This window comes from Drosophila simulans, chromosome 3L (assembly GCF_016746395.2).
Source record: "Drosophila simulans strain w501 chromosome 3L, Prin_Dsim_3.1, whole genome shotgun sequence".
Lineage (NCBI taxonomy): Eukaryota > Metazoa > Arthropoda > Insecta > Diptera > Drosophilidae > Drosophila > Drosophila simulans.
This window is the reverse complement of record NC_052522.2, coordinates 20,096,988-20,121,778: the sequence shown is the minus strand read 5'-3', so window position 1 is coordinate 20,121,778 and position 24,791 is coordinate 20,096,988. Positions and strand designations below refer to the sequence as shown.

General features: G+C 41.6%; 4 protein-coding genes, 1 long non-coding RNA gene and 4 other non-coding genes across 13 annotated transcripts; 2 read left to right on the top strand and 7 right to left on the bottom strand.

Annotated features, from left to right (window-relative positions):
- The first annotated feature begins 222 nt into the window (after positions 1-222).
- On the top strand, positions 223-9,875 carry LOC6738866 (protein artichoke). Its single transcript, XM_016169181.3, has 5 exons — positions 223-559; positions 4,944-5,136; positions 5,197-7,696; positions 7,760-7,883; positions 7,939-9,875. The coding sequence occupies exons 2-5, from the start codon at positions 5,009-5,011 to the stop codon at positions 9,792-9,794; spliced, it is 4,608 nt and encodes a 1,535-aa protein (XP_016032685.1). The 5' UTR covers positions 223-559; positions 4,944-5,008; the 3' UTR covers positions 9,795-9,875.
- LOC6738867 (lipase 3) lies at positions 2,584-3,930 on the bottom strand. The gene is made up of 2 exons (XM_002085626.4): positions 3,087-3,930; positions 2,584-3,007 (listed from the first exon to the last, which is right to left on the bottom strand). The coding sequence occupies exons 1-2, from the start codon at positions 3,897-3,899 to the stop codon at positions 2,621-2,623; spliced, it is 1,200 nt and encodes a 399-aa protein (XP_002085662.1). The 5' UTR covers positions 3,900-3,930; the 3' UTR covers positions 2,584-2,620.
- LOC27207120 lies at positions 9,833-11,760 on the bottom strand. The gene is made up of 6 exons (XR_001600294.3): positions 11,478-11,760; positions 10,854-10,914; positions 10,604-10,664; positions 10,357-10,419; positions 10,110-10,179; positions 9,833-9,922 (listed from the first exon to the last, which is right to left on the bottom strand). It is a non-coding gene; the product is annotated as an uncharacterized LOC27207120 (long non-coding RNA).
- Positions 9,988-10,074, bottom strand: LOC120284856. Its single transcript, XR_005544118.1, has one exon. It is a non-coding gene; the product is annotated as a small nucleolar RNA Me18S-Um1356 (small nucleolar RNA).
- LOC120284854 lies at positions 10,242-10,328 on the bottom strand. The gene has a single exon (XR_005544116.1). It is a non-coding gene; the product is annotated as a small nucleolar RNA Me18S-Um1356 (small nucleolar RNA).
- LOC120284855 lies at positions 10,483-10,569 on the bottom strand. The gene has a single exon (XR_005544117.1). It is a non-coding gene; the product is annotated as a small nucleolar RNA Me18S-Um1356 (small nucleolar RNA).
- On the bottom strand, positions 10,727-10,812 carry LOC120284853. Its single transcript, XR_005544115.1, has one exon. It is a non-coding gene; the product is annotated as a small nucleolar RNA Me18S-Um1356 (small nucleolar RNA).
- A 358-nt stretch (positions 11,761-12,118) lies between the features above and the next one.
- Positions 12,119-14,502, top strand: LOC6738860. Of its 2 annotated transcripts, none has more exons than XM_016169182.3 (3): positions 12,119-12,343; positions 12,421-13,145; positions 13,758-14,502. In XM_016169182.3, exons 2-3 carry the CDS (start codon positions 12,445-12,447, stop codon positions 14,203-14,205), a joined length of 1,149 nt encoding a protein of 382 aa, XP_016032683.1. In that variant the 5' UTR covers positions 12,119-12,343; positions 12,421-12,444; the 3' UTR covers positions 14,206-14,502. The 2 variants fall into 2 exon arrangements, with proteins under 2 accessions (XP_016032683.1, XP_016032684.1); XM_016169183.3 differs by having other exon boundaries at positions 12,121-12,347.
- On the bottom strand, positions 14,391-22,545 carry LOC6738859. Of its 4 annotated transcripts, none has more exons than XM_039293130.2 (6): positions 22,451-22,545; positions 18,370-18,821; positions 17,979-18,052; positions 17,874-17,916; positions 15,340-15,465; positions 14,391-14,749 (listed from the first exon to the last, which is right to left on the bottom strand). In XM_039293130.2, exons 2-6 carry the CDS (start codon positions 18,752-18,754, stop codon positions 14,619-14,621), a joined length of 759 nt encoding a protein of 252 aa, XP_039149064.1. In that variant the 5' UTR covers positions 18,755-18,821; positions 22,451-22,545; the 3' UTR covers positions 14,391-14,618. The 4 variants fall into 4 exon arrangements, with proteins under 4 accessions (XP_039149064.1, XP_016032681.1, XP_016032682.1 ...); XM_016171812.3 differs by lacking the exon at positions 22,451-22,545 and adding an exon at positions 19,550-19,680; XM_016171813.3 differs by lacking the exon at positions 22,451-22,545 and adding an exon at positions 19,506-19,678.
- Between the last annotated feature and the right edge of the window lie 2,246 nt (positions 22,546-24,791).

The following is a 24,791-nucleotide window of genomic DNA, read 5'->3' as shown; positions in this document are numbered from 1 at the left end:
TCCAAGCCTCTCTGAACGCCGACTGTGCCGAACCCTCGAGCTTGAGGGAAGAGCGACCTCTGATCCGTGGTCACAGACCGCCACACTCGAGTTCCATAATGGAGCCCACTCTTCGGCGAGAATCAGCCAAGTGTGGCGCCCAACGTGGAATCCAACTCCCATATGGCCCAGGCAGGAAGCTCCGCTCAAGCCGACATTTCTGGTAGAAATCTTGAGTAATCTGCTGGGCTGTTACTTAGTTCGAGAAACAGTTTTCGCGTGCATTCCAAACGAGACGGTTCGGCTCAAAGAAATCGCGGAGAACTCACCAAAGTCCATGCTGAATGAATTTCAAGTGTTGTTGGTTAATTGAATAAAAACGCCTTGGGAAAAAGCAAAAGTGCTTTCGAAAGTGAAGTTAATTAAATTAAGAAAACAACCCAAGGGGTTTCATAAGTTATTCCCGAAAAGTAAGAGCTGTAGTTTTGCAACTGCATTGCAAGTGAAGTGCCTGAATTTGCTGTAAATCGGATTAATAGCACGACGAGGAGGAGTATCTCTTGGATTAATTTGCAATTGAGTGAGTCAAATGGTGACGAATGTCGTTTAATCAAAAGCATAGTTGGAATTGATATTGATATCTATAAAAAACTATTTTCAATTACAAAGAGAATATACTGAAAATATGTTAAATGTAAGGGTACTTAGTACCTCTTAATCTCAAAAATATAGTAAAAGGTTTATAAATGTTTATAAACCTTACTGTTGAATACCACGCTAGAAAGGTTGCTTCTCTTGGCGTTCGATCCATTAAACTAAATACTTAACCCACATCTCGATTCCAAATCTACATTTCGCCAAGAACCGTTCGATGTAGAACTAAACAGTTACTTAATTAGGGGAGTTTGAGGGGACCGAATAGAAATCAGAGCAGGTGAAATTGTCGCTATAGCCAAAGTCTGGGGGAAAATGGCGATGGGGATGGGGATGGGGACAGGAGGCGGGGGCGGTGCCTTCACTTAGTGTGACTTCAAGCCGTGCAATGCAAGAAATTACACACAGTACGGATACAGATACAGATACTGGCAACACTGGTGCGGAGTCAGCCAAAGATGCAGATACTCCGAACAATGATGAAAACGACAATAATTTCAAGGTTCGTTTGATGTAAACTGCGCTGCGCATGCGTAGAAACGGCGCCAGAAGATGGAGCCAAATCCGAAGTTGAATCGGCGGTTAGCGTTTCACTACAGTCCGATGTTTTGCAGCTGCTGCTTCTCCGGTTTCCTACTGCTTCTGTTTTTTGTTAAATGATTACAAAATTTTCGTTGAAAAGCCATGTTACGCTTCTTGGCGCAAAGAGTTTCTTTTTTTTCGGCCCGAGTTGCGCAGTTGCATGTGAGGGTGGTATGAGTGTGGCGATGCCATGGAAAGGTATAATGTCTATAAGTTATGAAGACGCGACGACGAGTCTTTTGGAGCTATTGCACAAGACATCGTTCGAATAACTTCCTGTCGTACGACCCACCACCTCACCTGTTTTGGGATTTATGAGCCGTTAGAAACGCATCTTCTGCAACGAACAACATTTTCAGCCAGCGAGTTTATGTAACAGCAAGAGAGGTCCTCGACTATCGTATACCCATTACTAAGCTAGGGAGATGAAGATATGCAAAAAGAAATTTGACAAAACAACTTTAATTAACTTTAATTAAATCAAAACATTTTTCAAGGGTGTTTTTTAAGCGGTTTGTAGGCCTAATCTATAAGTTTTGATTTAGTAGTTCATACTTATCAAAAACATCTATCTATCTATATTGTGTCACAATAGCTTTCTTTCCAAGTTTCAAGCTTGAAAACAAATAAACACAAATATTTCTGATAAATATGTAAATTCAATTAAATAATTAATCAATTAAGTAATAGCATGCTGTACTCGAAATGCTCGTTAACTTATTATGCTCACTGTAAATAAGTTCGAGTATCATTTAATCGTTAATCTAAAGTGTAGAACAGCCATGATTTGATTACCAGTTAAAATCTCCAACAAACGTCGATAAGAACCAATATTAAATGGAATTTATTTGAGTTTAACACCTGGCACAGAGAATTTTAATACCTCAAAAATGAAATCTAATCTCAACCGATTTAAACCGAATCAATGGGAACTTTAAATCACTTCGAACTTATTTTAACGAACAAATCGCATTAATCGGAGTGCAAATTTGTATAAACAAAAGGTACTTGCTAATAGGCAATAAATTTTAGACAAGAGCCAGACAGTTGAAGGAGTGATTAGTACCTGACAGAAGAGCCTTATGATATCTAATCGACTAAAACCATCTAATAAATTCAAATGAATAATTGTTCAATACTTTTTATTGGCACTTGCACATTTGCCTGTCCACTTTACAAGATAAGATTCCTAAACGAGATGCACTTCTTCATTATTTTCGGGTGTTTTTCCATGGGCAGGCTATACTAATTTTATTATTTGAAGGTTAATTTTAGGCAATACAATATCTCATTCTTTGGCTTTTCATTGACTTGGACACTTGAATCCCCCCAATAAATTCAAGTCCGTATCCCGAAAACTATGAGTTAAAATCGGTGCATTATGGGTTCTTTTATTGGCCGATTTCTAGCGACCTTCGTAGGTGTTAATGCGTTCGATGATCGGATCGTTGACCAGCTCCTTCATGTTCTTGGCAATGATGAAGTCCAAGTGGTTGAAACTCTGGACGGGCACACGGTAGTCCTCCGTCAGGTGCGGGAAGTTCTCCACCAGGGTATTAACATCTTCGGGTCCGCAAAGGGCATCGTTGTTGCTGGAGTACAAGTGGGTGGGTGCGACGATCTTGCTGAGATCGTAATCTGGAGGCAGATCCTGGCCGTACAGCTCGTTGTTCTTCTTGGTGCCCCAGTCGTACTGGCGGAACTTGAGGGACTTCCACAGCTGCAGGAAGTGGATGCCCTGGTTGCTGGAGGACCCAGCCGGATGGGTTTCGATCAGGACGTTCATGGAGCTCTGAAAGTACATATTAAATGTCCAATTATGACTTTTACAATATGGAATAAAGTGAGGTTTATATATCGATCCTACTCACCGCATTGGAATTAACGTATCCGCCATTGGCAAACATGATGAAGGCGTTGTTGCAGATCGAGTTGGACAGATGGCAACCGTTGTCAACCAATCGGTTAACCAGGTTGTTGTGCGGGATCAGTTCGGTGTCCACCAGCAATTGGTTCCAGATGCCACCGGGTGTACCCACCAAGGGACCGAGGGCATTGAAGATGAAGGAGGTTCCGTGCTCGAAGAAGGCACATGGAGCCAGCAAATGTCCGGACTTAATGAGGGCATTGTACTCCGGTCGCTCGGAGAGCATCACTAGGTACACAGTGGTTCCTTGCGAGTGTCCGGCGTAGTGAATCTGATCGTAGCCGGTATCCGCCAGGATGTAGTCGATCATGGCGGGGATGTCGATGGTGCCGATCTCATGCCAGTCGAAGTGCCAGAACTTGTGGCTGTTTAGCGAGATGAGGACGTTGTTTCGCGAGTAGATATTGCCACGGGCATTGCCCAGCCACACATCGTATCCGGCATCCGCGAGCAGGTAGGCCAGGGAGTTGTCCGGTCCGGAGGACAGCCAGCAGTCCGAGTTACTGAACAATCCGTGCTGCAGCAGGATTGGTGGTCGCTTCTCGTTCTGGTTCTTCAGCTTGTGGGAGTAGGGGATGCGGAACAGGGTCAGCACATAGCCATCCTCGGTGGTCACCTCGTGCGTCTCCGTGGGATATCCGTGCGAACGGATCCTCTCGTCCGACTTGACGATCTCGCTCAGACAATAGTCCGACTTCTCGGCGAGGGCTAGACCCGCCACCAAACTGAACAGTAGCGCGCAGACGATTGGATTCATTGTGGGCAATCGAGTTTGCTGGCTAACTGGCCGTGGGGCCTTCTTTATATAGCCCCTTCTTATCTGCTGGTCGAAACAGGCACCTGGTTAACATCTGATTTATGGGGATACCCTACACTTAAAAAGTTGGTAGTAGTACCTCTTTTTTGCCTCTAATTGAGCTTTAGTTCAACAAGTTTAAATTTAATAGGATCAAGAGACTACAATCGACTATCAGATACCTCTCACTTAGTTAGTGGCAGTGTGTGGAACATCTTCAATCTTGCAAAAATGAAAATACTTTTAAATTGCAATTGAAGGTACATTTGTGAAATAAATAAACTAAAAAGAAGACCTTATTTCATTTTTGCAGTTCTAATACTTTCCGCGAGTTATCCTTATCAATAATATATAAAATAATATATACTTTTAAGAATCGAAAGCACTTTTTTCTACCTACTTTTTTATACAAATTTAATCCAAGATTAAATATTAATTATATTTCACATGTTGATTGATACATATTCCCTAGAGAATATAGATAAAAGTATAGTTACAATTGGTTAACATAATATTATATTTTGCCAAATTTAATATTTAATAAATTATATAAATATTTCATATATATAAAGTTATTACTTTTTATTTAATATATATATGTATTTCTCATATTTAAGTGTGATTTTGTATTCGATTATTATATTCTGGGTGCAGGAATTTCCTGATTACCGGTCACCTGGACTTAGATAGGAACAGAAAAATCGGTCGAGGGGGTCTTGTCTAAAGTTCGGCGGAACCTTATACCACAAACAATAATAATTTATTTTTAATTCAATCTATTCCACTTGCTAAAAGTGATGAATATACGACTAGAGAGTTTTCCTAGAGCATATGACGTTTGTTTTCAATTTGGATTCTTCGGTTTCTATTTTTGAATATTATTTATTATGGATTTCCCGATCAGCTTGCTTACTTTAATTTGTGAAATTCATTTAAATTTATAAATCTAAATTAAATAAAGATAATAGGGTGGTTAACTATTTGGCATACTTATACTCGCTACAGATATGCACCAAGTTGGCCAAAAGGAAGACGATTCACCCACAAAACCTATGGTCTAGCCGATTGCCATGATGTTACTGCCCATCTTCCTACTCCTTTGCATTGGGATAAATTTGATTAGGGCCGAAAGTTGCCCTCCATCACAGGCTATTTTACCCTGCCGCTGTTCGTTACGAGGAAAGGAGATCCAGATATGGTGAGTGGCTACATTTTATGATCTTCAAACCTGGAAAATGATGTATATTTTTGCATACAGGTGCTCGCACAGCAATCTGCCGCAGATCATGGACGGCCTAAAGGCAGTGGAACGAAACATCAAGGGCAGGATCGATGAGCTGGTCCTGGAGAACAACCAACTGCCGGCACTGCCAGGACGCTTTTTCGGCAGCCTGCAGATAGTTCGGCTCATGCTGCGCCACAATAGCATCGAAAGAGTATCCAATGGATGGCTAAATGAGCTGGAGAACGGCCTGGTGGAGATCTTCGTGGTGGAACCTCAGCTGCGCAGCATTCCGGCGGAGAGTCTGAACGGGATGATCAACATGCTGGCCATTACCATTCAGAGCGAGGAACTGAAGCACTTGCCCGACTTCTCCGGACTGCTCAGTCTGACCTATCTCAGTGTGCAAACGGGGGCACTCCAGGAGTTGCCCTCCCATCTCTTCAGGCATCTACCCAAATTGCAGCACATACATATAACAGGCGGATCAGGCCTCACCCGGCTGGAAGCCGGTCTTTTCGATGGGTTGATATCCCTGAAGAATCTGGATCTATCGCACAATGGTCTCAACTGGATTCATTTGCGTGCCCTGTCCAGATTACCCAATTTGGTTAGCCTCAAACTATCCCACAATCAAATCAGCGACGTGGGCATGGTGGGACGCATTGTCAAGGATCTGGAGCATCTGAAGAAACTACGACTGGACAACAATCTCATCACTGTGATTGAGGATGGCTCCTTTGTGGATCTGCCCAATCTTTCAGAGCTTCATCTAAACGATAATAGGATTACTGAACTGCAATATGGAGCCTTTTTGCGCACCCCTCAACTGAAAACCATATATCTGCAGAACAATCTCATACGGCGGATCCATCCGGAATCCCTGCTTCAGGCCAGTGGAAGTGGCGTGGAGGCGGTTCACATGTACAACAATGAAATTGGTCATGTGGAGGCTTTGAGGGCATTGTTGGATGCCCTGCCTAGGCTCCGCTATCTGGACATGAGTGGTAATCTTTTGAGCGAACTACCCTATGGAGCTCTTCGTGGTCATGGGACTTTGGAGCAACTGCATCTGAACCATAATCATCTGAGGCTCATTGAAAGGGATGCACTGATGGCCATGCCTGCTTTGAGGGAACTTAGGATGAGAAACAACAGTCTATCCTCGGACTTACCCCTACCGTTTTGGAACCTTCCTGGATTGAAGGGACTCGATCTGGCGCAGAACCAGTTTGCCAGGGTGGACTCACAGTTGCTGGCGGGACTTCCATCATTGAGACGTCTGGATTTGAGCGAGAATGGACTAATCGAATTAGCACCCAATAGTTTTCGTCACAATCCCCTGCTCGAAACGCTCAATATATCCTCCAATGAGCTGACCAAAATCCACTCTTCCACCCTAATCCATTTGGAGAGGCTCTTTGAGGTGGATGCCAGCTATAATCAGCTTAAGTCTGTGATTGCAGGACTGCCCAGGATTGTGGAGCGCATCTCGCTGAAGGGCAATCAAATTACATCGCTCCCAGCAGCCGCCAGCAAGGACTTGCACTTGCCCAACCTGCGAATGCTGGATCTCAGCCAGAATCGAATAGAGCAGCTGCCCAGACATGGCTTTCAAGGGGCAATGGAACTGAGAGTCTTGAGTCTGGCTCAAAACGAGTTGCGCCAGCTGGAGGACACCTCGTTCATTGGGATTCAACGGCTGGAGTTGCTGCATTTGCAAGAAAATCAACTGGGCGAAGCGGATGAGCGGGCTCTACTGCCCCTCGCCGAACTTAGGAATCTGAATCTACAGTCCAACAAGCTGGAAGCCATCACGGATAATTTCTTTTCTAATAACAGCAGACTGGAGCAGCTGGATCTGTCTAGGAATCTCATACGGAGCATCTCGCCCACGGCTTTCGATACGCAAAGATCCCTCGAGTATCTCGATCTCTCCGGCAATGCCCTCCTGGATATATCGGTGGGTTTGGGTAATTTGAACAACCTGCGGGACATCGATCTGAGCTATAATCAAATATCCCGAATCCAATCCGATGTGATCGGTGGCTGGCGAAATGTGGTGGAGATCCGTTTGTCCAACAACCTCATTGTGGAACTGCAGCAGGGCACTTTCCGAAATCTTCCCAAGCTGCAGTATCTCGATCTCAGCAGCAATGAGATCCGAAATGTGGAGCCTGGCGCACTCAAAGGACTCGATGAACTGCAGGAATTCGTCCTGGCAGACAATAAGCTGGTGGAGCTAAAGGATCATGTCTTCGAGGAGCTGCCCAGCCTGCTGGCATCCCACTTTCAGTACAACAAGTTGCGCTACATCTCGCCGGAAAGCTTCCACAACGCCAATTCGCTGGTCTTCTTGAATCTGTCCAACAATCATTTCCGGAACATGGAAAACATAGGTCTGCGAAGCATGCGGAACCTGGAAGTTTTGGATCTGTCCACCAATGGTGTCAAGCTGGTGTCCACGATGCCGTTGAAGGCGCTGAACTGGTTGGTGGAGCTTAAAATGGATAACAATCAGATATGCCGCATTCAGGTGAGGTCATCAAAAGCTATATAGTGGAGTTATTTCGTTCAATTCATTCACTTTTCTATGCAGGGTTCTCCATTTGAGACTATGCCCCGTTTGAGAGTCCTCTCCATGCGGAACAACCAGCTAAGGAGCATTAAGGAACGTACCTTCCGGAATGTCCGGGGAAACATAGCCATCTTGGATGTGGATGGTAAGTACTTTAGAGAACAGGAAAATCGTTATTGCATTTACATTTTCTAACGCAGGAAATCCTATTGACTGCAACTGTGAGATGCAATGGCTTTCGGTTTGGCTGCAGGAGACGAACTTTCCGTATCCGGGACCCAAGTGCCAGGATGGACGCCTCCTACGATCAGCCCGCATGGAAAGGAGCCTCTGCGTGGGTGCGGATATCTATGGCAACGAACGCACCGATGGCAACCAGTTGCCACTGCTCAATGAGCACGGGGATGTCTTCCAAAGGGATTTGCCCGACGATTTCAACGATGAGTGTGAGGCGGGCGAGGCAACCAGACTGCCAGGCGATCGACCGCTGGTGGGCGAGAGCGAGTACTTCTACGATCAGTATGTGGACGCCACCGAGGCACCAGATACCACCCACTCCGCGATCAGTACTTCGCAGCGACCCAAGCCGACTCCCACGATAAACAGCAATATAGATCTGAACAATACTATACTCCATACGAAGTACTTCAATCGCAAACCCCAGCCGGGATCTGGATCGCCTTTTACCTTCTTCGGATATCCCTTGCCCAGTGTAAGCTTGGGCAGATTCTTTGGTTTCGGAGATCGAGGGCGAAAGCAACGAACGGATAGCAATGATGAGATGCCCGCCACCCACCGCATGGCCCACATCAGTCTGCCAAGTGGGCGTGGCAAAACAAGGATGTATCAGCCGAATAGTGCAGAGTTCGAAAAATACCTCAAGGATCAGCAGAAGCAGGAAAAGCAAAACATAGCCAGGAATCGCTATGTGGACACAGATTCCACCACTTCATCCATGGAGGATGCACTGAGTAATGAGAGTGGTAGTGCCGCCACCACAGTGGGTGTCTTTCGCACCACCTTTCGTGAGCCATCGAGCATCGAGCGCGGTGGCTTCCGTCCCATCGTTCCAGCCCATGTCGGTGGTTTTATGCCTGTCCATGATCCTCAACAGCGGCGTGGTTTAGTTGAGGTGGTGAATATCACGGGAAACCCCTCGGAAATGATCCAAGGTATAGGTCAGAGAAAGTTTGTCCCCATATCTGCTCAGACACGTCCTAAGCCAACCAAAAGCAGTGGCGAAAGTTCAGAGTCTGCTACTTACGAAGTCACGGAGACCACGCCCGATATAACTACCACAACGCCTTTGATACACAGGATCACCACTAGTACAACGAAAGCATCTACAACGACCACAAGGAGTACTACAACCACCAGTACCACACAGGTTACTCCTGCTGAAAATGATGCCTCATCCAGCAGTGAGCTGGATTCCCAGTACGATGACGAAGATCTGGAGGCGCAATCTGTGACCCTGCTTAGACCTCCTCCTCTCGTGCAAACGACCACGGCAGAGACGATTCTTTTGATTCCTCCGGCTGAAGAGCATGTGGCGCAGATAAAGAGTCGTTCCTGGGTGACCACCACAACACCTCAGAGTCCGAGTGATAATCAAGTTACTTTAGCTCGTCCAACGAGCACAGTACCACCACCACCACCAGCTTCTCCTCCATTACGAGGTGGAGGACGGTCCACCATTACCAAGGTCTACACGCCGTATCAGCAGCAAGTTGCTCAGCCCACGGCAGAGGAGTATCAGAGAACCACGCCCAGTGGTGATAACGAGGGCGTGGCCAGCGAGCACCAACTCACGGCTAATGCCCAAAAACGCACGGAACTGGAGCTCCTTCAGGTTGATCGTGTAGATCGCAAGGACGGCATGGATTGGTACTACGAAAGCTTCAAGAAGAAACGAGACTTCAATGGTGGAGCTGCTGTGCGGAAAACAGCCCACAAGGAGGTGTTCTACGACGGAGTAGCTGCGTCGTCCAGCTGGAATCGATTGCACAAGGAGATTCTCTTTCTCAGCTTGTTATTGTTGTGGAGAGCGTGTTGAACAGTTTTTAAAGCTATTTAATTTAGACAGTTGAAATATTTTATTTTGTACACATAAATAAAGAATTTATTTTATATATAATGAAGTACTTTGTTAAAAGATTGCGATTTAGCACCTGGGTAGACCACCTGAAAAGTGGAAAAGAAAACCTTGATTAGTAATCTATATTTCATTCACCATAACTAAATATGTATATTTTTAATCAGATGGTGATGCATGTTAAAAAGATTTCAACATAGTTTCTCTGAGTTGGGTATGAAGTTGTCATCAAGAAAGGAGTTAAAATATAAATCTAATATTTTACATTGGCATTACCTTTTAGGTTTTTCCAGCCGAATCAGTAAAAAACCTTGTGAAAGATGATATTTTCATAGTTTAGATGTCACTATAAAAAAGAGAGAATATAAGTTAATATAAGTTTTATTGCCTTAAAATTTTATTAAATGATTTATATTCAGATGGTGATGCATGTTAAAAAGATTTCAACATAATTTCTCTGAGTTGGGTATGAAGTTGTCATCAATTAAGGTGTAAGTAAGAATAAAATTTGGTACAAAATTACCTCTTAACTGGTTCAATCAAATTTTAGTTTTGAATAGGTATCCTTTTTTGCCATGTTAGATGCCTGTGAAATATACAAAGTCCACTTTAATTATGAACGTATTTTTTAGAAATATACTACATATACATTTGTTATTCAGATGGTGATGCATGTTAAGAGGATTTCAACATAATTTCTCTGATTTGAGTATGAAGTTGTCATCAATTAAGTAAGTAGTAAGTAAAAATGTAATTTAGTGAGAAATTACCTTTTCACTGTTTCAATCAAATTTCAGTTTTGGATACGTATCCCAATACCTCGCAATATTCCTGTAAAATATACAAAATCTGTTTAGTTATACAAATACTATTAAACATTAAATTAATTTCAATATTTTATTCAGATGGTGATGCATGTTAAAAAGATTTCAACATTATTTCTCTGATTTGGGTATGAAGTTGTCATCAATTTGGGAATTAAAAAAATTTATACTTAAGTGGTGCGGAGGATTATATTACCTTTTAAGGGAGATCAAGGAATGATTAGATTGAATCCCAGGCCCCGGGCTGTTTTCAATGCCTGTAAAGATAAAAAAAAGTATTACATTTGTAAAATTATAAAACATATTGAGTCATTAAAATTCCAAGCAGATAGCGGTGTTCGTTAGCTTTGAATTTTTGCATTTAATATCATATATAATTTGTCTAGTATTACGATTTGCAAGCAAAATTGGTGACCTGGTTTTAAATCAATTCCATTACATATTTAAGTAAGAAGTTGAAATTTAAAAAAACGAAATCTTCGTTCAACAATTGTTTTTTTCTAGAGTTTTTATAATTGGGAAAAAGCAGATTTTCAATTTTTCGTCTATATATACGAAATAGTCAAGCAGACTTAACTTGTGCACTAGGTATTTACGTGCACATTTATAATGTATCACCATGTATTTTACAAAATTATTCAAAATGTGTCTTATTTAACCCAACTTTAACCAAATACCAATATAATGGTTAATGACAAATGTGAATATGCTGTTTTATTAGCTTTAATCTCATTTTTACCAATTTTAACAAGATGAATGCATTGGGTAGAAAGTCATTATGAGTTGTTAAATAACCCAATAGTATTTGTTGTAAACTTACCCTAGAATATTTCTAAGTGTCTCCAGAAGTCTCACATTGCACCACGTGGAAATGGTGATCCATTCAAATTGCCGTGCTGATGCCGCATGTGTATCATTTTATTACATTGATCATAGTATCAGTTTTTACAAGATACAAGCCCATAAGCTGAGCATTGCATGCGTTAAATATTATAGCAATCGGTTTCATTTTATTTTAGTTTTAACAACTAGAAGCGCGCCGACGACCTTTACCAAATGAAATTCGGATAGAAAGAAGACAGAAGGTTGCCGGATGTCCACTTAGTTGCCGGTGTTTTGGGGCTGCCAGACATTTTGGTTGTGTGACTCGATTTCAAGGTATCGGTAAAATCAAGAAAATAATTATTATTGAATATGTACATAAATAAACGTCTTTCTTGGAAATAAACATGAAAAATATGATGTAAATGGAACAATACTATAAAATAATTCTACAATGTTCACTTACTATTTAATTAAATACCCAATAAGTCTCATTCTACAAGCATAACTCTTAACTCATTATATAAACATGCACTTAAACATGCCCTGAGTTCCAATTAAACTAGTTGTGCAACTAAACTTAAACTTCAACTGCACATATACCAACTATATAGAGGGTATTAAAGTGCGTGACCATATCGGTTCTCAAGCGATACCATCGTAAAAGAACGACCATCTCCAGAGCGCGCTGCCACCTTGAGCGAATTGGCGCAATTTAAACAAAAATAAGGAAAAAGTTACAGTTGTTGCCGAGGTAGGGACGCTAAAGGACAAACCACAAAAAATCCAAGTGTCAGGAAGATCCACTAGATCCGTCCACGTCGAGATTGTTAGGTCTGCTGCGAAGATTAGCGAAGCATCCAAGTGGGTACGTCAGGTGCAGGGCGGCGTGAAAATGTTTATACAAGACTGATGCGTATGCGATTTGTGTTTTTCAACAGTCCGCGTCGCAATTTGGATTCGCAATGACGACCCCGCTGCAGACACGAATGGCGCTGGCCGAGATTCCCGACCGCCTGGAGGCGCTGCGTATGGCCAACACACCGACGAACTCCAATCGCCGGACTCCGGATGAGCCGACTCCGGCGGCCATCATAAACACACCGAATGCTAACGGAGGACTGGGACTGCGGGTGGACAACGATGTGAACGTGGTGCAGGCCCAGGACTTTGTCTTCTCGCCACTGCCCTCACCAGATGAGCTGGTCATTCGGCAGCGTGGTCGCCGGCGCTTTACCACAACATTTTCGCCAGATAAGGTCAACGGAGGTGGTGGCGCAGGAGGAGGTGCCAGCGGTGGTTCCTCAATGCGTAGTCCTTTCCAGCGCACGCCCACCAAGAACTTTCAACTAACAAGCGGCATGATCCTGCGCAGCTCCCCTCGCAAGCGCCTGACGATGGGCAGCACTCCACCAGAGCCCACACCAATGGATACCTACTCGCCCATCAAGATGGCCACCACCAAGCAGCTTTGGCCGGGAACACCAATAGTAAAGAAGCTGAAACTGGAGGATAGACCTGTGGGGCAGACGAACAAAGATGCGACGCTACCATCCCTGTTGCAGGGTCTATCGCAGGAGCAACTAATCGATTTGATCATGAATAACATAAAAAGTGCCAGTGATGAGGGAGAGATACGAACGCAGCTGCCCACGCCAGACATAAGGTACGTTTACCCTGCAGTTAAATTTGGTTGGGAAATTTGCGACCATATAAAGTATATATATTCTGGATCCATATCAACAAGCTAGTCTCGATTTAGATATGCCCGTCTGTTTCTACACAAACTAGTCTCTCAGTATTAAAGCTATCTGTATGAAACTTTAGGTATACAAAATCGTATAAACAATCGTTCGACGATATGATATATGTATCTGAAATAGAAACCGTCAGAAAATGAATGGAATATTAAAGATATAGTTTGTTTTTTTGATTGTAAAGTGTTTTTACTCGGTATACACCAGTTACTTGACAACAATCAATTAGCGTCCCTAGAAACAATCAAAACAACTAATTGAAAATAATAGAATATGCTAGTTTATGGGTTTTTATTTTAAATATATAAATACAGCAGGGAATGTAAGATTCGGCCGGAAGTTACGTACTTTATTGCTGCAATGTATCCTGCTTTTAAAATGAACTTAAGAAAACTGGTACAAAGGTTATAAAAAGGTCAAAGCAACGTCAAGCTTAATAATCTCATGAGAAATGGATAGTGCCTCTTTGAAAACCGAGAAAATATAAACCAGATACATAATTGTTTTTGTCTTGTTTTCAGCGCTTTAGAGCAGGAGCTGCACCATGCTAAGCGGCTCATCTTCAAGTCCCTTCCCACCTCCCGACTGTGCAAGAAAACCGATGCGGCGGCCTACTCCAAGGCGTCGATGCATCTGAACGAATTTAAGCGGGTGCTGCAATCGCAGGCCAAGCGCCTGCACGACTCCACTCACTGGGACGCCCTGGTGGACTACGTATCCATGGCCTGGCAGTGCGTGGCTAGTACGCCCAACTGGGAGAGCCATGCCCACAATGCGGTTCGCCGGCAATGCTTCAAGCTGTTGGCGTGCTCCTGCTATGCGGCCATTAAGCACGGCGGAATGCGATTGGGGCAGCTGCGACTGGAGACACTGGAACGCAATTTGCGCGAATGGTCCAAGGACTATGAGGACGTGCTGTCCTGTGTGAACGCCTTGCAGCGTACGCTTAACAGCCGTAGCAGCTTGTAAACACTGTGGAGACTATAGACTTTTAAGGCCGACTTGCTGAACTTGAGGTTTAGTGGACCGAATTTAGTGTGTAAGGCGAAACTTAGCCAGTAAGCGTACGATATTTGGCGCAGCACGTGTTATAAAATATTTTTTAATTTGTTCCTCGACATGTTGTCCTATTTAAAATGCACGCAAGGAGTAACTTCATTATTTAGTGATCTAAGCCACACGCTAACTAAAGTCTGTTAGCATTATAAACGTGTATTTATTAACGCTTAAATATATGCTTAGCAAGTAAGTTTGATTACCACTGGACATTTGTTGAACTAAGTACACTTATTTGAATGCTACTACGACTAGATCCTACTTCTCTATGACTGACTTCATGCTGTACAACAAGCTTTCTCACATGACGACTTCCCGTCGATTTTTTAGCTTAGGCCAAATATTCGCCTCCTTCTTCGGCAGCTGAGTATACTGAATGCAGAAAGCAGGTTCAATATCAGCAACACCAACACATTTGGCACGTGCTGGCCACGAGAACTGCCGGAAATGTGTCGCCCTGGAAGTAGAGGAAGAAAAGTGCAGATTAACTTGTGTTCCCTCGCCGGAGTAAAATGAATATATTCACTGGAAAATGGTTGCTACTTGTTAATGCCGCTTTTCACATATTTATTTATGAGCGAGCTTTCCATTTAGCCAAAGTGTTATGTTTATTATGAGAATCTACTCGAAAATTTCTTGGTATAAACTACTCACAACGATAATATACAACCAAGGCTAATTGCCCTTTCGGATTTATAGCTTGCCCATATATCGATGTTGTACTATATGATTTAGAACGCGCTTTTGACGCCCAACAGAAAATTTGGTGTGAGCGATTTCAATTAGCATTATAAACTAAATATAATTAGCATGGTTCGATTTTCTGCCAGCGAACGATATGGACGAGATCTCTCTGGCATTTTTTTCTGCCTTGTGTATATTTATCGAAGGCGCCGTGTGGAAACTGAATATAATCGGGGAAGTATGTTTACGTTATTAAATTAGCATTGCTTTGTTAATCCCTCCTTTCTCATGTGTGAGTGGCATGGTCATTTAGCACGGATATATTCGTGTACCAGATGCGAAGATATTGTATCTCGTACTTACACTTCTTGATCCAGATCTCAGCACAGCAGCACTCCTTGACCTGGACGAATGTGAAGCAGGATTCCACGGAGGATGTGTGCACCTTCTGATCCGCGAAGCACACGTGGGGCACATAGGGCAGGCCCTCTATAAAAAGCAAAATATTTCAAAATTAGTTGCTAATAATACACATCCATCATGTTTTCCACTCACAAAACTAATATAGTCAGTAAATGGTTGGAAAATCAGCACAATATTTATAATATTCAATGTGTTGCCCCCGTTTTGGAATCGAGTGCCTAACTATTTATAATAGAAACCACTTAATTTAAATACACAATTTATGGAACTTTTCGCTTTGAGTAGAAACGGAAATCAATAAAATAGAATATGTTTATTGGGAGCTGCGCGCACGAAAAGGCCACAATAATTTTCAAGAAAATATAAACTGCGGCGAGTGACTAAATATGAGCGGCATTGTTTTTCGATCGGATCATAGCATGTGTCTGTATTATTTTCCATTTGTTTATAGTTGCTCATTTGTTTATAAAACTCAACGTGTTGAATTTTATGAAGTTCGACGTGAACATTTTCAGGAACATCGAATAGAAAAAGAAAATAGCTGGTTGTTGTTGTTGTTGCTGGTGCGTGTCGCAGATATTTATGCAATTATAAAATTATTAACTAATGTAAACAGACACGGACAGCGTGTAATATGTTGGGTCAATTCAGTGACTGACTGCCCCGGCAATTGTTAATAATCTTTAGCGACCGGCGACTGACAAGCCGAGGACAATGGGGTAACAATTCAAATCGACAGATTGTTCAAAAAGATACTTCAAGTGAGATTGATTATACTAGGGTTGAGATACATGTGATTATCAAGGAAAATCAAAGTGATTACTTTCAAAGCAGCTGTTGTTGTGGCTCACATTTCATAATTAATTCAATTACGAACGGATTGGTGGCTATAAAAAATAACACCGAAATAGGCTTTAGATATTCGCACTGGGCGCTATAAGCGGCACCTAAAATTGCCCATCGGGATTGGTATGGCCGCCCACCCAGTCGCCAGAACAGGTGTTTCCATTGTGATTTCAGGCACGTTCCTTATCGACTGGATTTGTTGCCGGTAGTGGGAATTGCCTATGGCATACTAAAAGATATCGGTAGTTGCACAGAATTGTTCAGTCAGTAAGTAGTATTGTCTTATTACATCAATGATCAGATACTTGAAAATAGTCAGAGCATTTGCTTTTTGATATGATAAGAAATTCAAGACCCTTTCATGCGAATTATAAGCATATATATATATATTTACTGATACCCAACTTAAGCTCAAAGCAAACCGATAAGAATCTGACATACTTATCTTGTGTCAATTTGAACACATATGTATTTGAACCAATTCAATATTGTGTTTCCAAGAATTTGGCAGATAAACGACTTTTATTGGCCTACAATGCAGCGTAATGCACAAAATCCAAGTATAGTGAAATTAAAAAATTAAATGCAGCGAGTGGCGCACTTAAAACAGTTTCGATTCGAAGGGGCGAGTGGGTGCATTCGAAAAGGAAAACTACAGGGGCATGGAAAACTGCGCGCCTTGAGGAAAATCATTCAAGTGTGGACAACCCCAGCGCCGAACCCAGAAAAATGCCCCACCAAGGCGGAATGCACATCGACAAGTCGAAAATTTGAACAAACAAAAAAAAACCAAAGAATTATAAACTGACACTTGGACAGAGGAATGCCACAGTAATCGCAGTACAGTGGATGTCAGTCAGGAAATAATGTTCGATTTTAAGAACGAATTTAAATGCACTGCCTTATGTTGCAGAAAAGGATCACAGCGAGCATTTTGGCAATGGGACACATCTATTTTCATATAGAAAATATTGAAATATTAGATACATCCTGGTGGTTTCAATTTAATATGAATCTAAATCGGGCTAAATGTCAATCTTAATTGTGAAGTTTCTTTTTTCCCTATCAGGCTCCACTGTAGTGGCTGCAGTCGAGCCAATGAAGCGTGTCGCAGCATTAGAGTGCGGTTCGATCAGTGGACCAGACTTAACAACTTCCGTGCCGCATCACGTGCCGCGTGGCAGGGGGGAACAATAAGTATCTGCCACCTTTGCGATCCGTGGGATACTTATGTGGGTTTTACTCGGTTGGCCAAGCCAACTGTTGCGTCATCGGAGTTATTAGTCGTATGCCCAGTGATTTGCGTGAGTGCGGCTTGTTAAGGGCCCAAAATTAGCTAATTGGGCTCTTTAGTGAGTTGCCGCTGCCACAGCGTTGCAAGTGGGTTAGTGGCACGTCTCCACTTCGTGTGTTTACTGTGGGAGTCTGCTGCTGCTGCACATGCTTTTTGTTTATTATTTTCTTAGCGCCATCTGCGCAGACTCATGCGCAAGTCATAAATATCGAAACTTAAGAACTTAAACAGGAGTGTTCTGTAGAAACTGTTCTTCGCAGAAATCAACTTCACCTGGCCAACATTTAATTTAAACCTATTGATAACGTGATATCTTAAGGCTTTGATATCTTACCTTCTCTGTGTTGCAGTTCGCACCAGCAATGGTCGTTGATAAACTGCAATTAAAATAGATAACAATTCACTGGTCTGTCATTCATTGATCGCAGCTTATATTTACCTGACCGCCTAGGCAATACTTTGGTGTATTCGGTGGGCACTTGATTGAACTGCAGGCATTGTTCTGACCTCTGGCTATAAAGAAAGAAAAATTATTCACAATCTTGTTGAGACAATAAAAATCAGTTAAGTCAAACAACTTGTACTTCAGTATACATTCCACTTTCTGAGAAAATTTAAATAAAATAGGAAGTACTCTTAAGTATCTACAACTCTTTTGTGCGTCTTTAAGGAAGATGAGGTCAATGAAGTCAATCTTTTTCATAAATTGAGTATTTTAAGAGCAAATTATTAGTTGAAGTACTTTTGATATGATTTTGGAACACAGCAATTTAATAAGTTAATTCTAAGACTAGAATTCCAGGACAATTTGTATCTACAAAGCCACTTACAGCCATTAAATTTCTGAATGGACTCCAGTGCCGCTTGCTGGGTCACCTGGTGGTCGAAGGTGTACTCCTCGTAGCTGTCGCTGTAGGGAGGAAGTCGTGGTCGCAGGTCCTCCTTGTCGCACATGATGCAGGAGGATTGCGGAGCGGCGAGGGCAGTTCCCAGGCAGATAGTCACCGCAATCCCAATGGACAGGAATGATGGGATGATCGCGGGCTGATAACGCAGACTGACCTTTGGCGTGAAGCTCTTATCGGTGGATCTTTCCGCCGGCTGCTGTAATCTCTCGAGGCACTGACGATCCTCTGCGTCCAGTTCGAGGCGATCCAAAAGGCTCCTCCACATCGTGCGACGTCGTCTGAATTCGATGATTTCCATGTGCAGCATTATCACATCAATTAGCTGGGTTTCATTGGCGTTTTATTTCGTTGCGGTCGCAGCAATCCGATACAATCTGTAAGTCGCACGGATGCGGAGATTGAGATTTAGAGACTATATAGTATGTTCGAAATGCGGTCGCGATCTGAATATAGATTCCAATTGCATATATGGCTCTGATTCTGTGCGCTTTCCACACGAACAACTTTTGTCTAATTCACTTTACAGCTGATTGGTTTAATGGCATTTCTATATTGTTAAGCAATTTACATCGTTCTCCTTTCGACTGCTGTAATTCGATGTGGCGGGAGTCTTGGAAAAGATACAAAAAAAAAGGCACTTAAAACTAAGATATAGTTATCACTTGGCCGATGGATTTTGCCTTTTTGGACTAACTAAATTTTGAACAGCATTTTGGGAACATCTCTAAGGATTTAATTAAACAAATGAATGCACTGTTAATTAATATTTTTAAATATTAATTGTTACACTGCTTTGCAAAGTTGATCAACACTTATAGCAAACTAATTGCATTTTACTTTGTGATAACGTTTTCCTTAGTTATTTCACTGTTGGACAATCTAATTCGAAATAAACAATTTCCACATATCCACAAATTATTGCACAAAATCTCCCCTTTCATCTCTCATTTATTTCATGCTGATTAGTTGCTTTCAAATTTCGTTGATATTTTTTTTCCACAAAAATGCCTGGTATTTTCGGGACTAATTTATTAAGTAGCTCGCCGACGACGACTCACTCAACGCATCCCATAAATTAAAGTTACAAATATCACACACGCACGTGAGGAGGCGGAGTGCACAGATACTTGTAGGTATTTGTCCCAACGCCGCGATGGTTTTCGCATCAAGATCGACGGGCACACGTCCGATTCCCAGCCCATGCAAAAACGTTCTAAGCAGCTCGCACTGAACTTCTCCACCGCGCAGCGCGGCGCACAGTGGGAAGAACCCCTTTTCAAAATATTGATTGTATAGATAAAAACTTATTTCATTATTGATACATATATTTAGTGTGAGCTTCTACCTTTTTTTCTACCTTTAATTTTGATCCGTGATTCAAAACAAATATGGTATTTACCACTGTGTTTAATACACCTTTGAATAAATTCCTTTATGAGATATGCAACACTGCTGTTTAAAAGATTGATGCAAAAATCGCTTAAGAACACTTTTCTAAAATCTAGATTGTTGTATCTTTTAACTTTCTTTATTATGAATTCATTTAATATGTAGAGAGAGCTCTCTTTTTTTTTTCTACGTGTATGTGTATGTACCTTTATTTTTTATGCTTGTTTCAGAACAAATACCACTGTGCCTTGGCAGCGGAATGAACATTCGCTTCGTGTAGCTTTAGTACATCACTGTTACGAATAGTTGAAAGCCCGAAGACTAGAATACCAATTGAACTTGCACTTATAGTTAAGTAGATTTAACCTAATCTCGTATTAAATAGGTACTTTATCTGCATTTATCTTATATTTGAAGCCAGTAGAAGTGTTGAATCAGCTTCATTTACACTTCAATAATAACCGAGCATGATGTGAATCACTTATCACCCTAATAAACTACACTTTATGTCAGGCCATCAACAGGCATTTAATCAAATTCCCTTAAATAAGACGCCTCTTTATAAGCCCCAGTAATTTGTTCAAAATGAAGCGTAACCATTTCCATCTCCCCCCACCAAAAATCATAAATAAACAAACACCAAACATACATACCTTGGCATACCGAACAAACAATATCTGACACACTGAAATATTTTTATAATTTATGCCCACCTAAATGCCCCGCAACGATCCCTTTAAAATAGATATATCTGCATCTCAATACCTAGGCAAATATACATGCACATACATATATATGCGGTGAAAATTTCTCGGGGCTTCATAATTTTGTGTTTTAAAAATAATATGAGGAAGTTTTCCTACTCGAATCTTTTGTTTATTTGTACAACTGCAACCTGCTATGTGCCAATGCTCTGCGCCATCCCAGAATCGTAAATCTCCCCGGCTAAACCGTGCCAGATCTTGTTTTATAGACCTTACTCTCTAGCGCTAGCCGGACTATTAAATTCTGCTCATGGGCTCAGGACGCGTGGGCGTTTATTGTACTTTGCCAATGCTTTGTTCGCTTGATGTGGTTTCAGCTACCGCGGCACTTAAAGCCATAATTCCGCGGTAAATATCTCTCGACCATATCAAAATATCTTTGGATGACAGCACATGAGCTTAAAGAACTAATGCCATCCAGCGCCTGGCTAAGGCAATATCCTTTGGGGGCGAAAGGGGGCGTGGAGGGGGGCTAAAGCGTGTCAAGGTGAAAGTGAATCATCCTGCTTACCTCCCCCCTGGTAATGTTTTTATGGCTTTAATGGGCCACATCCCGGCTCGCCAAGTGGCATGCCACACAGAGGGGCGCGACCATATGCCCAGGTAATGGTTAAAGTGACTCTGTCAATGCTTTCCTATTGACTTTTGGCACGCGAGTCGCATTAGATTCGCAAACTTGCATGCAAATATAGTGTCTAGTGGGTGGGATAAGTGGATGATGGAGGTATTCCTTATCAGCTTAATCGGAGTAGAATTGCTAACTGCATTTGTGTTTGTTCTAGCTTATCGTGCAACAACTATGTATGTATCATATAGACATGAGCAAAGTGTTACATGATTAAGTTTGCTATAAAAGGATTTAGAGTGTAAATTAGCACTGACTATACATCATACTAAATTAGTCTAGCACACATTGTTATGGGTTATAGTTTTCATCTTTTAAAAATAAAGATGATGACTTAGTCTGTTTTATCTCAGTGTAAGATACAGTGTGCCACTTACTGTTATGTCCTAGAATACTTTGTGCCTGCAGATCAACGGACCTACCTTAAGAAACTTCGTATCCGAAGGAAAACATCTGCTTAGAAACCAACATTCATATGCGAAATCTCACCACCCCAAAGGAAATGGCGCGCATGCGTTCTAATGGAGTTTCCTAACCCCTGTAACCCTATCGGCAAAGAAACACCCCGGGAAAGCACTCCTTTAAGGGTAAAGGACGAAGACAAAGAGAGAGAGAGCCTGTCCTGCAGGAGAGCACGTTCTCGAAGAACAAAGGGCTCATTCTCAAACAGAAACTCGTTCCCCACAACATACAGTTTGGCAAGCACTGGACGGGGCAACGGTTTTAGAGTCGCAAGTGATTTTAAGGCTTTACCAAATTTATGATCATTTTCACACTGCACAATCAATCAACAAAATCGCAAAAATAACACATAAGAACTATTTTTGAACCACTAACTAGAGAATGCTTTCAGAGCATAGCAATTCGTATAATTTATGTTGTAACATTTAAACTTTTTTGCCTCGCTTTTCGCCTGTTTGGGGCCAACCATTTGTTGTTGTTGTTTTTATTTTTTAGCATTTTTTCAAACATTAAGATTTTAATCGCTCAGCGAGACGCGCACCAATTTGTCAATATTTGAAAAAACGTTGAACATGAGTTTTTACAGCGCACCAGCAAAAAACAAAGTTTGGGGAAAAATGGAATGGAAAATAACGAAAAATGATTTTTGGTTCAGCGAGACAGTTCAAGTACGTTTGAATTTATTTATTTATTTTTGCGGCTGCCGTTTATTTCTACGAAATTATACCAAATCATATTAGATAATTTTGGAGCAGTTACACACTTCTGATTTTTCTACTGGTTTTACTGCGACTCGTATTATTTTTGGCTTGTTGTTTGGGCAGCGCAGTAAACGCGACTGAAGGATGGAAAGCGTGACGTCGACCGGCGACAGCTTGCGGCTATGGCAACAACAACAACCACAATAACAAGGACCATAACACAACACTAAGAAAAAAGTGTGCAGGGTTGCATATAAGAAATATTTCACTTACTATTCATTGCAGCCCTTAAAACTATAAAAATACCATAAAAAGAAATGTTAAGTGATATATTTGCATAACTAGTGACATTAAAATTAAATTGAATAAATTAAATATGAATATAAAAAAGGATATTAATAAAGAATACAATATTTATGATCTGAATAAGCAAACAGTACCATTAGCACTTTCAAAGTAAAGTAAAACGTTAAATAAAATAAGAGTTACTCCGAATTTCTTTGTGTGCATCCGCGTTGATGTTACTGACGACAACAATAGAGACCCACATCCTTCTGTCTGGGAATAGTCCTTTTAGAAAGCAACCCCCGTGAGAAACTTTCCCTGCTGGCAATGCCGTCTAGCCGAAAGAGCGTAAGACTCACCGCTCCAGCCGCAGAAAAGAGAGCGGCAAAGGGCGGCGGGAGAAGCCTGGAAACGTAATATCCTTATAGAGCAACAGGCTACCCACATCAAACCCGAAACCAACCCGAGCCGAGCAAGGTACCGTTCCCATTTCGCCAAGGACAAAAGTTTGCTCAGCTAATGGCAAATCTGAGCGGTTGGGATTTTTATTGGGATAGGTTCGAGGGAGTGCATCGGGATTCTTTGACTAATGGAACCCAAGGAGTGCCAGGTGTAAAGTAAACAAATAAAAAACCTCGCCGTTTGCGAAGGCGATAATGGAATCAATGTTGTGAAAGGTTCTGGGAGGATAGGAAATTAGAAAGTTGCCTTAATTGTGTATTTTCAGATGCAGATTTCCATTATTTTTCCTTTTCATGAATGTGAATAGAATGTTTTTTGATAATGCACCTAGGAATTTAATGGGTTTGTAATACAAGAACGTTTTCAGGCATATGGTTTTATAGCTACAATACCATCTGGAGCAATTTGGCGACAAGGGCCACTTCCAACTCCTTCCACTTTTGCCAGGTTGTCGCCTCTGCATCGCCCTAATAAGCCAATCATAATAAATGTCAAGCATTGATTTGGCTTCTTGCCAATGACCAATCGACCATTTCGTAGTGCGCCGCCCACTCTTTCCCAACCCATCCCATTCCATCCCCACCTCACCACTTCCATCGGACTGTCAGTTCATCATTAGCAGCTGGGGGAGACTTTGTCTAGGGCTAATCATTAATGCTTAGCTGCCTGAATTGCTCATACGCCATGTGTGCAGGGAAGCAAAGCATGTGGCAGAGCGGCAAAAACTATTAATTTATGGGCTTGTCGCATGTTGCCAAACACCTGACACGAATCGTCAGTCAAAATGATTAAGAGAACTGTCCTATCCCAAAAAAAAAAAAAACCAAGGGGCAGTAAATAACTTGATCAAACGATCATAAACTAATTATTTGATACTAGACATAAAAGCCGTTTAACAAATAGTATAATATTTACCTAATGCTTAAATCTATATCTATATAAACTAATTATTTGATACTAGACATAAAAGCCGTTTAACAAATATAATATGTACCTAATGCTTAAATCTATATCCATATCATCTATAAGATACGATGTTTATAGTGATGTTGTCTAACTCAAAACTTAAAAATAACGATCACTAAAACGCTCATTCATCCATAAGCTAGATATTCCTAAATACCTATAAAAATAACAGAACTTGCTTAAATAACTAATCCAGTTCCCAAAACCAGTCTTTCTATATTTAAATACAGCTCAATTATGCGCTTTCGAATATAAAAAATAACCGTCAAGCTAATGATTTGAAATCCTTTTCCAATCCTCTTAAAGCTATTATCCCCGCAATTAAAAGCCAATAAAGGCAATCATTAATGTTTGTGATTTGTGACTAGCGTGTGCCGCTTTATTAAATCGTAACAACAAACAGATTTGTTAACCAGTTTTCGAACATTTGTTTTGAGAACCTTGCAAAGCGGTTCTAATGCAAAACAACTTCAATAACGCCCCACATTATGCACTGTGTAACAATGGCAATAACATTAACAATAACAATCCAGATAGCATTAGCACTCAGTTGGCCCATTGTTGCGTTTTTGGGGGCTCGAAACTGGAATCAAGTTCAGTGCGACTTGGCAACCGATTTTCGAACTCACTAATAGACTTGACTCATGAATATTTAGCTGAATTCTGACATGCGGCGAACTTTTGCATAAC